At 55.1% G+C, this 12,400-nt stretch overlaps 1 protein-coding gene across 2 annotated transcripts in view; it reads left to right on the top strand.

Annotated features, from left to right (window-relative positions):
* The first annotated feature begins 19 nt into the window (after positions 1-19).
* PLCG1 (phospholipase C gamma 1) overlaps positions 20-12,400 on the top strand; it is a 36,594-nt gene continuing 24,213 nt past the window's right edge. For both annotated transcript variants that reach the window (XM_059133147.1, XM_059133145.1), the window contains exons 1-2: positions 20-99; positions 547-891. In XM_059133147.1, coding sequence (XP_058989130.1) covers positions 675-891 — 217 coding nt within the window. In that variant the 5' untranslated portion in view covers positions 20-99; positions 547-674. The remainder of the gene's footprint in view (positions 100-546; positions 892-12,400) is intronic.

The raw sequence follows: 12,400 nt of genomic DNA, 5'->3' as shown, positions 1-12,400 counted from the left end.
GCCGCAGCCGCCGCCGCCGCTGCCGCCGCCGCCGCCGCCGCGGGTGTGAGGCGGCCCGGCCTGGCCTGGCTGGCTCCCTCCGCCGGGCAGCCCGCCCAGGTAACCGGGTTTGGCCGGCGGGCCTGGGGGCGCTCTGCACCCTCGCCTCTTCTCCCGGACGCCGCGCGGGGAGCGGGGTTGAGGAAACGGCTGCGGCGGGGCCTGTGCGGGACAGTGGGCTGAGCGGCCGCCTGTGCGTGTGCGACTGACTGACGGGCCGGCGCGGGGCTGCCGCGCGTGACGGGGCCAGCCGGGGCAGCGTGAGCTTGAAGCTCTGCGGGACGGAGGGACGAGCTCATTGACCGCGAGCGGCGCGCGCGCTCCCGCCGCCATTGCGCCCCGCGCCCCCGCCCGGGGCCTGTCTGGGGGTCGCGGGGCGCAGGCGCGGCGGGCGGGGGTCCTCTCCACGGGCGCGCGGGCGCCTTTGTTCCCTGCGCGCGGGCCGGGGCGGGGCCTGCAGAGCCGCCCCGCCCCCCCGCTCAGGCCCCGCCCCGTCTCCGCCCGCAGGAGCCGCCGCCGGGCCCGCTCGCCGGCCGCCTCTGCCGCCGCCGCTTGCTCCCGCCGGCCCGGCCTGCGCCGCGGCGGCGCCGCTTGCCGCCACCCTCTCTTCCACCTCCACCCCCAGTGCAGAAGCCATGGCGGGCGCCGCGTCCCCCTGCGCCAATGGCTGCGGGCCCGGCGCGCCCTCGGACGCCGAGGTGCTGCACCTCTGCCGCAGCCTCGAGGTGGGCACCGTCATGACTTTGTTCTACTCCAAGAAGTCGCAGCGACCGGAGCGGAAGACCTTCCAGGTCAAGCTGGAAACGCGGCAGATCACGTGGAGCCGTGGCGCCGACAAGATCGAGGGGGCCAGTAAGTACGCCCCCTTCCCCGGGCCCGCTGCGCGCGGGGGCCGCGGGAGTCCGCGCCGGGCTCCCGTGCGCCCCGGCCGCTGCTGGAGTGACTTGGGTAAACTTTCGGGCCCTCCCCCACAGCCTCCGGCCCCGCCCCCGCCTCTGCCCCGGTGGTCACCGGGGGCGGGGGGCATCCGGGTCCTCAGTCACCTGACAGGACACCCCCTCCCCCAGCCTGGGAAGGGGGGAGTGTTCCAGGCGCTTTGCCCAGAGGCCTAAAAATCCTAGCCGGTTGGAGACCGGCGGGGCGGGCATCAGGTCTCCCCTGCGGGGGGAGTGGTGTTGACGGAGGCCAGGGAAGCCCGGGCGGGTCAACCCACCCAGCCCCAGAAGCAGGGGCCGGCCCAGACGGTCACCGCCCGTGATCACCTTTTTTCCCATGGTGAAACTTTCTGGGCCCCCCGGGTTGGTTTCCATTTGTAAAGGAACCTTTGCGTTCCCTGAGTAGAACTTAGATGTTGGGGTAGGGTTGGTTTTGGATCAGAGTCAGGCCTACTCATCTGTCTCTTGGGGAGTGAGTGGAAGGTGGTCCTGTTTGGTTTGGAAAAGCCCAAGAAAATGCAATGCCCCCCCCCGCCCCCCGCTGCTTTTGTCTTGAAGCTGAATTTTAGAGGTCTGCGTGGGTGGGCAGACACTCAGAGCCAGGACAGGGACTCTTGGTAAAGGGGCCAGGCTCCCTTTGCCCTTGGAAGCACATGCTCAAGAGCTTGGCCCAGAAGAGCCAGCTTCAGTGCCTTAGAGTCAGGTACTTTTTTCAAGAGTGTGCAGCCAGTTTGGGATCCCGGTCTAGCCCTTTATGTCCTGCAGTCCGCTCTGTGTTCCATGGCTGCAGGGAGCCGGGAGTAGCTACTTTTGGTTTCCTGCCTCTTTGCCTTCTCAGGCCTGAACTTGGCTGCTTTGGGACAGGTCTCAGTTGGGAGGAGGGAGTTGGGGGATTTTGAAAAACCCCAGATCTTTCAGTGTTATGCCACTTAGTGCATGCTTGTGCTGTGGCCGGATGGGCACCCAGCTCTGCCCTCCATTCCTTCACACTAGGTGTGAGAGGTAGTGTGTCTGCAACCCTAAGTTGTGGGTTGCTTCTTGCAAGGACTCCCCTAGAGACAGGTGTTAGAGCCAGGGTTAGAATCAGGTCCTTGTGGAGGAGGGGCATCAGGAAGTGACACCCCCCCCCCCAAGGGAGGGTCCTACAGACCTCCTTGGGTATGGTGTGTAGATGGGTTGAGGAGATTTGGAGGAAGGAAAGTCTTGTGGTGAGGCAGCCATCCTCAACGACAAACTCCAGATCTGATACTGCTGCTGAACTTAGAAATGGCAGCTGCCTTCCTCGGTGCCTCCAACAGCCCTGTCAGCTTTGGAGAGAAAATTTTAGTGATTTGAGAGCCTGGATTCCAAAGCTGTGGGAGGACAGACACCACAGGGAACCAGCAAGTCCTGGGGACATCACCCAGGCATCTAGACTCCAGGCACATCCAGACTCCAGGCTCTCGGTTTTATGGTGCTCCCTGTGCTCTGCTCAGTTGGTGGCACTGGCCAGAGGTTCCCTGCTAGAGATTTCCTGGGTAACTAACAGGTTGCACTTCAAACCATGCATGGGATCAGCAGGCAGTAAGGGCAACACTGTGGTTGAAGGCAAGCCTGGATTTGAAGTCCATATATTAGTTGTGGGCCAGTTACGTATCTAGCTAGTTACTTATTTTTTTCTGAGCTTAGTTTCTTGATCTGTAAAGCAGGAGTAGTAATACATACACTATATATGGTTGCTCTGGAGACTAAATGAGAATTGTTGTAAAACCTCTAGCAAAGTGCCTGATACGTTGTAAGTGTTTAATAAACCTAAGCTGTTTTTAATAACAATAGAAATAATGGACTTTGACTGCCTTCCATCCTGGACTGTGACTGTTGAGAGAGCATGTGTGTGTGTGGCTCTCGGAGAGCCTGAGGGTATAGGAAGGGAGAAGGATGGGAACCAAGTTCACATTTCACTTAGGTCACTACCCAGAAAAAGGGAGGAAATGGTTTTGTTTTGCTTCAACCCATCTCCTCACCCACCCACCTATCATATATAGAACAGTACATAACAGAGTAAAATGTATGGAGTAAATCTATGGAGATTTGCACATCTGACTCCTGGGTGTAGCTATCTTATTTGTAAGTTGGGGCCTGAACAGGAGGGAGGGGTGTGGAGAGGGAAGAGTCTAGTGCATGGTGTGTCCCGTCTTCAGGAGACAGTGACAGGAATGCAGAGGTCCCAGCCCCCAGCGGTAGGTCAGCTAGAGAAGTACAGATTCGGAGATCTCATCAGCTGGGAGTATAGGCAAAGAATGTCAGAGTCTTGGCCCTTTGATTTCAGAGGCCCAGATTGAAGGAGTCTGAATAAAAATGCTAGTAGATGCTTGGGTAGAGTTCACATCTTATTAATGGAGCCTCCGGCGGAAGCTGCCCAACTTCTGCCCATTTTTGGTCTACCTTGCTGATGAGTGCTGGTCCCTGCAGCCCCCTCTGCGGGCTCTGCGGAAGGTGGGGAGCCAGCTGTGTCCCCTGCCATCTGGCCTTTTCCTGCTGACTCTGCCAGGGTTCCATGTAGTGCTTGTAGCCTGGCCAAGGGGAGAGGCACTTCTGCTACCCCCAAAGTGTCTGGACCTGAAGGAGGGGTACTGTGGGTCAATGAAAATGCGTAGCACCCATGCAGCAGACCTCATTCGGACCTAACTCTGCGCCTTCTCACTTTGCCACTTGTGAAATGGGGCTGCCACGTGCTCATTTCTAGAGTTTGGCTCAAAAGAGGGGTGGGAAAGTACTTTGGTACTAGTTGTCATGGTGATGGGACAGGAACCAGGTTGATGTTTGGCTTTTTATGTAGCAGATACTGACCTAAATGAATACAGAGCAGTTACAGACTTCCTGCTGAGTGCTACAAAGACTTTTCATCTTACTTTCTTGGGGGTGGGGCTGGGTCTGGAGTCCCACCCCATTTTACAGATGCAAAATGGAAAATACAGGGAGTGAGTTGTGACAGTCTCACCCGGATCCAGCTCTCCAGGCCCTGACTGGCCGGCCATCCCAAAAGGACTCTCAGCCCCGGGGTTGTGCTGCCAGTGGGCCTCCCCTAGGCCCCATACCCACTGGTCTCTGCTGCTCCTCTAAGGAGAAATTGTTGTGTGTAGCCCTGCATTACAGATCCTCAGCCCCTCTAGGTTCTGGCTCCACATTTGTCTTCTGATACCTTTCTGGGGTTCAGTCAAGGGTCATCGTGGGCATCGTGGCCTGGGTGGAGTCTCCACAGAGGGCTCTGAATGACAGTCATGCTCATCTGTGGGGACTTTTGGAGCCTGACGCTTTCTTTCCACTTGGGTTCTTCCCCACTCTTCTAGATGCCAGGCCTTCTTAGGTGGTGAATGAAAACACGTCCTTGCCCTCAGGGAAACAGACAGTGATAATTCCTAGTTGTACCTTTGATGGGGTGGGGGAAGGAATGGTGGGGGAAGGTATGGTGGCGGAAGAGAGCAAACCGCTCAGACAAGGCAGTCAGGCTCCTAGAGGAGGTGATATTGGGACCAGTTGTCTGGGGCTTGACCTCTGTGGCTGTCAGGCTGGTGAGGAGACAGTCTGTGAGGCTTGCTCTGCCTACTGGGCCCAAGGTGTCTGAGGTAGGCAGGCGGGGTGTCATGCGGGTTTTCTTTGTACTGGTTGATTACTCCCAGTGGGAAAGGAGCGAGAACACGTGTCCGGATCTCCAGAGCTAGCCATCCCTGCCTATGTGTTTCCTGTCTGACTATAGTTTTTCCAGGGGAAGTCAGACCTCTTAGTGTTTCCTCAACACCCGACACTTGCCCTGATGTGTAGGTTTCCAAACCAGCTCTGCCAGGCGCCCCTGTCCAGCTGGGGCTCTGTTTCCTGTGAACCTAGGAAAGGGGCCTGTTCCACAGATGACTGGGGAAGCAGAGCCCTCCCCGCATTCCCCTCCCTCCATACATACCTACAGCTGAGGAGGGTCCTAGGAGAAGGAGGGGGGTACTGTTGGAGGAGGGGTGTGTTCTTGTGCACCTTGTGGACTGCGTTGTTCGGGGAAGCATGCCTCCTTGTTTGGGGGGGGGGGGGTGTCTTTGAGAACAGTGTAGTAACAGGTGACAAAGATTCTAGGCAGAGCCAGGGATAAGGAATGGCCGTGAGCAGCGTTTGGTAATTGACCACAGTAACTGGAGATTTGTGGCTTTAGACTTAGTCCTATTTGGGTTCAAGATACTGTGTGTGTGTTTGTGTGTGTGTGTGTATACATGTGTCTGTGTGTACACACACACAGATGCATGGTCTTGAGTCAGTGGCCAGAGATCTTGGCCACTAACCTTGTTTTGTGTAGCCTTGTGGAATGAGGGGCACTTATTCAATAAATAGTGTTTGAACACCTCCTGTTTGCCCAGTGCTAGGCACAAGGGTGACTCAGATATGGACTGGGCCACTGAGGAACTCCCACATTCTTGGAAGAGACAGAATCGGGAGCGTGTGATTATAACCATGTGTGCTGTGTACCATAATCGAGATCTATCCCACGGTCTCTGTGAGTGCAGAGTAGTAAGCTCTGCTTGGTGAGCTGGGCTTGACGGGAGAGAGCCAGGGTGGGCTTTGGGGCAGGGGGGTGACCTGTGAGCAGTGCTTGACTGACTGAAGAAGTTACCTGTGCCCAGGTTGAGCACGGGAGATCCCTGTGCAGGGCTCAGGTGTGTATTTAGTGTGGTAGAGATAAGGCTGGGGCTGGTTGGGAGCAGTTTAGGGAGGGCCTCAGGGTGCCATGCTCTTGGGTTTTGCTCCGTGGCTGAAGTGGGGCTGTCTTGCATTTTATCTCAGAGAGGTTGAGGGAAACCAGTAAAGCTACTGCCGTTTGCAGGAGAGAGCCGATGAGCAGGGGCAAGACTTCCTCTAGAGGCCGGCGGGACGCAGCAGCTGTGGAGGGTCGGGGCTGGGTCTGGAGGGGTGAGCCGGTGGAGCACAGCAGGTTAGCATTTGGGTTGGGAACTCAGACGGCCTCCGTTGTGCCACTTACTTGCTCTGTGACCTTGAGTGTGTGCCTTTCTCTCTGGGCTCTTTGTTTACAGAAGGGGGATGTGGTAACAAACTGCATTTGTCTCACAAGGGTTTTGTGAAGGTTTGAGGAAGATCTTCATAGAGTGGTTCACAGGGACTGGGGTGAGGTGGGTTCTCTGACGAGGAGGAGGAGGAGTAAGTACCCCGGGAGGACCCAGTAGCAGAAGGGAGCCCATGGACCTGTCATATTGAGGGGCTGGAGTGTGGCCACCAAGCCCTTTGACTGGGAGACGAGGAGGCCTACCCATTCTCTTGCTCCAGGCTCTCAGCAGCCCCGCTGTTGTAGGGGCTCTTTCCTGCTGCCGACTTTTACAAGGTGACAGAGCAGCTGGCTGAAAGCAGCTACTGTGGTATTATACTGGCCTATTTCTGTGAGTCTTGCCCCAGTGAATGCTGTCTGAGCACATTGACTGGAGACCCCTCTCTCATAGGAAGTGCTTTCATGCTACCCCCTCAGTGTGATAGGTCCCGTCTCTGCGTCTTCTGTCACCATTCCTGTCAGTCTTCATTAACTCATGGCATCTCTTCCCATTCTGTACCCTTTCCTCTGATACGGCTTCAAAGAGGTCAGAGATGGATAAGTGAGGGGGGGGGGGGGGAAGTGAGGCCTAATATCACACAGGCCTGATACTAGGGGATAGGAGAATTTTCCTCCCTCTCTATTCCCGTAGAGCTGGAGAAGTCGGGGGGCTTTGAGGAGAGTTATGGGGGAAATGGAGGTCGGGGTCGGAGGAGGGGACTGTGCTGGTGCTCCGTGCAGAGCGCTTTGTTCAGAGAGGCACGGGGCCTGTGCTTCCCTGAGGGAGCTCTCTGAGAGCAACACGGTAACAGATGACCAGACTAGGCAGAGCCAAGGTAACGAGTGGCTTCGAGCGGCTGTTGATAATTGGGCTCTGTATGACTGAAAATTTGTGGTTAGAATCAGATTTGGGTTTGAGTCTCAGCTCTTCCCATGACTGGACAAGTAACCTTAACTTACCTGAAACTGATTTTCAGTTACAAGAGGAATTTCTTCCTCACAGAGCTGTATATTAAAATGGTCAAGTGAGGTTGTATATGAGAGTAAGAGATTTTATGTGAAAGTGCTCTGCACAGCATTTGTTACTTGTGGGCACTTAATAAGTATTCGTTTCCTTTGCTTTCACCTTAGCGAACTACAGAGCTCCAGCTCTTTCCCCCACCAAGTGTGGCCACTGGTGGCTGCTCTGACAGTCTGGGCTAGAAGTCTGTTTCCTGCTTCGCTTCTTTGTTCCCTCCCTGAGTCTGTACACAGAGGACTGGGGCATGAGGAAAATTGGTATTTGTCCTAGTGCAGTAGAGTTCATGGAGCATATTCTCATCCGTGGTATTGTTTGAGTGCCACCACAGCTCCGTGAACTGAAGGAAGGCAAGAATGGTTAGCCCTCTCTTAGAGATGAGAAACCAAGGCCCCAAGGGTAAGGTCACACAGCAAGTTCATGGCAATGCCAGGATCAGAGCCTCGGATCTCTGATTCCCACTACAACATTCAGTTATTTTTCTACTCTTGAGAAAATGACAAGAAGATTGTTCTGTAGGACCAGTGTGGTTTGTTTTTGTTTTTGTTTTTGTTTATATGGACAGAGTGATCTGATCTCCACTCTGCCCTCTGGCCAGATGTGCTCTTTGACCAGCCCAGGCTTCTGTCCGTGGACAAATTGGACCTAGACCCTCCATCTAGATTATCTGCTGCCTTCATCTTCCTGTAGCAACCCCATCAAGATGCTTTCCCACACTTTTGCTGGGGGTGGAGGTAGCAGGTGATCTGAGATAGGGGGACAGAAGAGCCCTGCTCTGACCTGTTGTGATGGGTTCATGATGACAACAGCACCTGAGCCTCTGCAGGGAGGTGGGAACCTGGCTCTGTGCTCCAGGTGCCCCATGAAGGGCCTCTCCAGGACCCCAGATGGCAAGCTCAGGTGCACTCATTCATCCAGTGTGTCCCTGCATTTGCCCGTGTGGACTGTGGGCGTGCTGCTGTGTGTTACGTCTGCTAAGCTGGATGTGAGAACTGCAAGCTCTGGCTTGTTCCATGGTAGTAGGTCTCTGCCCTGGTATGCTTTATCACTATAGCTACTTTTTTTCTCCTTAAAACAACAAGGAAACGCCCCCAAACCCCAACCTTCTTGGACCTTTTGTGGCATACTGAACAAGCAGGACCCCACTGTGCTACCCTGGCTTTGGACTCCAGCATTTGCTGACATGCCAAGCACCTGTCTGGTAAAAATGTAAAGGTTAAGATAGGTGTAGCCAGAAAGGACACCAGCAACTGGACAGAAAAAATAATTACAGGGCCTGCAGTGTGCTGTGGAGGAAACAAACCGGAGGCTGTTCCGGCAGTCGGGAGAGGTGAGGGTGCTCTGACAATGAACGATCCAGATCTCTCAGTTGCAGACAACAACTGAGGCTCATTTTTCACTTCTGCTACACGTGTGTGACCATGACAAGCCACTCCACTTGTTTCTGCAGAATGGCCTCAGTGGCTCTGGGTCACCGTCCTGGTGCAGGGCCCGAACGCTGGGCATACTAGGCTGGAGAGGGCTTTGGACGACAGAGGCTGGGGGCCAGGATTAATTTCTGTGGCTTGGCGTGGGCAGTGGTGTGGCTGGCTCTGCTGTGGTGGCACATGGGCTGCTGCCTGCGTGGCTGGGCTCTGCAACAGGTACCCTTGTGTTCATACTTGAAGTATCCTGTCAGGGCCGCTGCTTCATTGTCCTCTCCTGCTGTGCCCCTCCTTGAGCTGCCCCTGAGCCTCGTTTGTTGCTGCGGCGGCTTTCCTGCTGTCACCCCCGAAGTAAAGCCTCATTGTCTCCTCATAGCTGCTCCCAGAGCTCTTTGGCTGGATATGCTGGTGCCTCCACAGGGTGCCCTCGGGGAGAGGAGGAGGAGCAGTAGAGAAGTGTGGGAGAGGGGTCTTCTGTGAATACTTGGTTTGGGGGAAGAGGCACTGGGGACAGAGAATTTTTTGCTTTCAGGGAGTCGGTGGTCCCAGGAGATGGGGCTTGAGAGGCTCTGCTTGCTGTCCTCACTCCACTCTCAACATTCTCCCTCCTCTCCTTGTAACACTGGTTCCTTTTGAGGTGGCGCTTGGCTAGCCTTGGAGAGGCTACGGTGGCTGTGTGCCCAGGCACAAGTACTAGCTCTCTCCCCCACTCATCACCTCCTAGGAACCGGGCCCATCCTGGGGGAAGCAGGGAGGGCTCCTTTTTATAGCCACATGTAGGCTTTGTGTATAGGCTCTGCTGCTTCCTTCCGGGCCCTTCCCGGTGTTGGCGGGTGGCCCTGGCTTCAGCAGGACTCAGGATGCAGAATAAATGGGCGGGACTTTCTCCTGCAGAAGACTGGCATCTCCTTTTCTGTGCCCATGCCTGGCACAGAGGAGGCTGGGGTAGCAAGCAAGAAAAGAAGGTGGCTCGATCTTCGATCCTGGGAAGCTTGCAATCTAGAACATGCAGAAAAGCATGAAAGCCCAGAGCCAGCAGGAGACAGTTGTGCCTGAAGTACTGTAGGCTGAACCCAAGGGTCCAGACACAATCAGCTTTCTCTCTGTTGCAGCCCATCCTGCCCTTGTGGAGTTCCTCCCCCTGCTGGCTGGCAAGCCAGCATTGGTTAGAGAATCTTTACAAAGGCTGTGAGGTGCCTGGGAGCAAGGCGTGGGCACAGTGAGGAGTGGGTGGTCTGACGGAAGCTCCAAGCCCTGGCAGTGAACACTGACTAGACTTGTGAGGGGCTGGGCCACAGCAAGTCTGACCACTTGTTTGTGTGAGATCTAATTCTAACTCAGTAAGGGTGGGCCGTTCACTTTGGGGTTGGCTTCCTGTTTTCTTGGACACCTGGGGATATGGCTTAGCTGAAATGTCCTGAGGGAAGTAGTTGTTTAAGGGGTGCCCCCAGGTCACAGTGTCCTTGGCTTGGCCTTGTCCGTGGGGGGAGTAGGGCACTGACCACACTGGACCTCTGGCTGTGAAGCTGTGGGTGTGTGGTGGGTGAATTCTAACCCTGCGGGACTGAATGACATCAGTCTCAGGCCCCAAGAGTACGGGCTGAATTCATAGAGTGACTAACCCTGGGAAGGAGAGGAGTGGGCCACAGGTCCCAAAGGCCTTCAGCCTACTTGGGGGCAGAAGGTCAGCTGGGAGGTGGGCAGTGACGGGGTGCAGGGGCTCTGCACACCCCTCTCCCCACCACCCCATTCCTCCTGATGGCCTCCCCTACCCTAGCCACTCTACCTGAAGTAGGAATGGAGTATAATGTGCCTGTGGCCTTTCTTGGGAACTCTTAGTATACCCACCGAGGAGGTTAAAAAGGGTAGCATATTTCACTTTGTCAAGGATTTTACCCAGGGCCTCTTGAGCCTAGCAGTGAAATACAGAGAACATCCCTTCTAGTGACAATGGAATGCCTGGTGCCTGGACCATTTCCACAAGCATGTCCTGGTCCCTGGCCTGAGAACTGGCCCACACTGGAAGGGTGAAGCTCTACAGGCTGGAGTGGGAGGCAGCAAGAAGCCTTTTAGGAGAGGTGAGGCCAGAAGTTGTCTTAAGAGTATAGAACTAGGAAATGAAAATCAGGAGTGGGAAGTCCCAAGGTAGGCATTCCTGTTGACAGGGGACGCACCCTCCAAGAATCCTAGATGGGCTTCCTGGGGAGTCAGCGAGTTCCCGGTGACCTTGGAGTAGGGTCAGGGGCTAGATCTTGCATCAGGGCTTTGCCTCCCTAGGAAGCAAAATGAGGACAAGGAAAGTGTCTTGGCATGGGCTGGTGTGACCCAGAGGGAGTATGGCCAGATGCTGAGGAGTGGCTGAGCTCTGCAGTTCCAGAACGTGAGAGGCCTAGTGTGGTGCACAGAAGAGGATGTGTGGGCCAACAGATCTTGCCTTCATGACTTCTTCATTGCTTAGCATGTCTCCAACCTCCTGGTCAGGGTTGACTCTGCTGGTGGTTTAAGGGCTGGCCCTACACCTTCTTCCCACCCCATGCCTGCAAGAATGAGCAGGATGTGTGGTGGTGATAACGTGGAAACCGAAGAGGTGGGGAGCCAGGTCAGGCATGGGGCTCCATAAGGAGCTCTGTATAGGAGGCCTCTGCTGTCTCTCCACCTGTCTTCCCACTTCAGCCCATCCCTTAGATCTCTAGCCAGAGGTTCCTACTGTTTCCTTGGAGGGGGGCAGATTTTCCTGTTTTCTAATGCATTCCATTTCCTGCTAGTCCTGCCTTAAAACTGACAGGTATGGTCCATGGCCTCAAGGAGCTCGTATTCCATTGAGAAGATTGTCAGTCAGATAGCTTTAAAATGCTCATAGGGTTCCCACTCATCTAAGTGCTCAGTAAATATGGTTGTGACAAATAAAGCCAGTATTAGGGCTTGTCCAAGGATTAGATGAGGGATGGTGAGAGAAAGGTGTTAAGGATGGTTTTAAAGTTTCTAGTTTCTGTACCTGTTGGGAGGTGATGCTGTTAGCTGACCTAAGAGGTGTGGCAAGAGACCTGGGTTTTGGTGAAAGACGTGTTGAAGAGTGTGTTTGAGGTAATGTGTTTGGTTTGAGGGGTTGACTTTGAGGTGTTTTTGGGGTGAGCAGGTGAAGGTGGCAAGTAGGCAATTGGACCGAAGGACCTGAAGCTTAGAGGTGGGGACTGCGTTGTCTGTAAGGAGGCCATGGAATCTGTGGGCATCCATGACTGACTGAGAGGAGGTAGAGCATTAGGGGAAGAGCGGACCTTGGCCTCGGCCTGGACAAAGGCCAGTGTGTAATGTGGATAGGCCTGAAGCCCAAGAAGAAGGAGGAAACCAGAAGTCATGAGGGAGAAGCCAAGGGCAGAGCTTCGAGCAGGAGGGAGGGCATGGTGAACCATGTTTATTGCTCTGAAGGTTGGGAAAGAGGAGGATGGAAAAGTGACTTACACTCCGTGTTCTTGTTCTCCAGGGAGCCTGAATATACTGGGGGGATGGGTGCGGGTGGGGCAGACACAAGACATCTAGAAAAAACTTGGACAGCATCAGCCTTCAGTGGAGGCAGAGTGCAGAGGACCTATGCCCTGGGGGCTGACCCATGAACTTCCTGGGGAGTTATTGGGCCTGGGCAGCAAAGCTGGGGCAAGCCCTTGTCCATACTGTACTAGTGTGGGAAAGGCCCGTTGTGGGCCCAGCGTCCTTACCCCTCTACCGTGAAACTGAATGCCTCCCCCGCCAGCAGTAAAACTGCTCCATTGGTGCCTTGGCTTCCACGATCCCCTGTGCCTGACATGACCCTCCAGACCTGCCTTCTGCAGAGCAATCTGAGAAATCCCAAAGAGCGCTTCTCACTTTCTCTGTGCTCCCAGCACCGCAGACATCTCCCTTTTGTTCCATCTTTGCACGACCTCATGGTTAT

The sequence above is a fragment of the Mustela lutreola genome, chromosome 9 (assembly GCF_030435805.1).
Source record: "Mustela lutreola isolate mMusLut2 chromosome 9, mMusLut2.pri, whole genome shotgun sequence".
In the NCBI taxonomy this organism is placed as follows: domain Eukaryota; kingdom Metazoa; phylum Chordata; class Mammalia; order Carnivora; family Mustelidae; genus Mustela; species Mustela lutreola.
The sequence above is the reverse complement of the archived record's forward strand: the minus strand, read 5'-3'. Positions and strand labels throughout refer to the sequence as shown.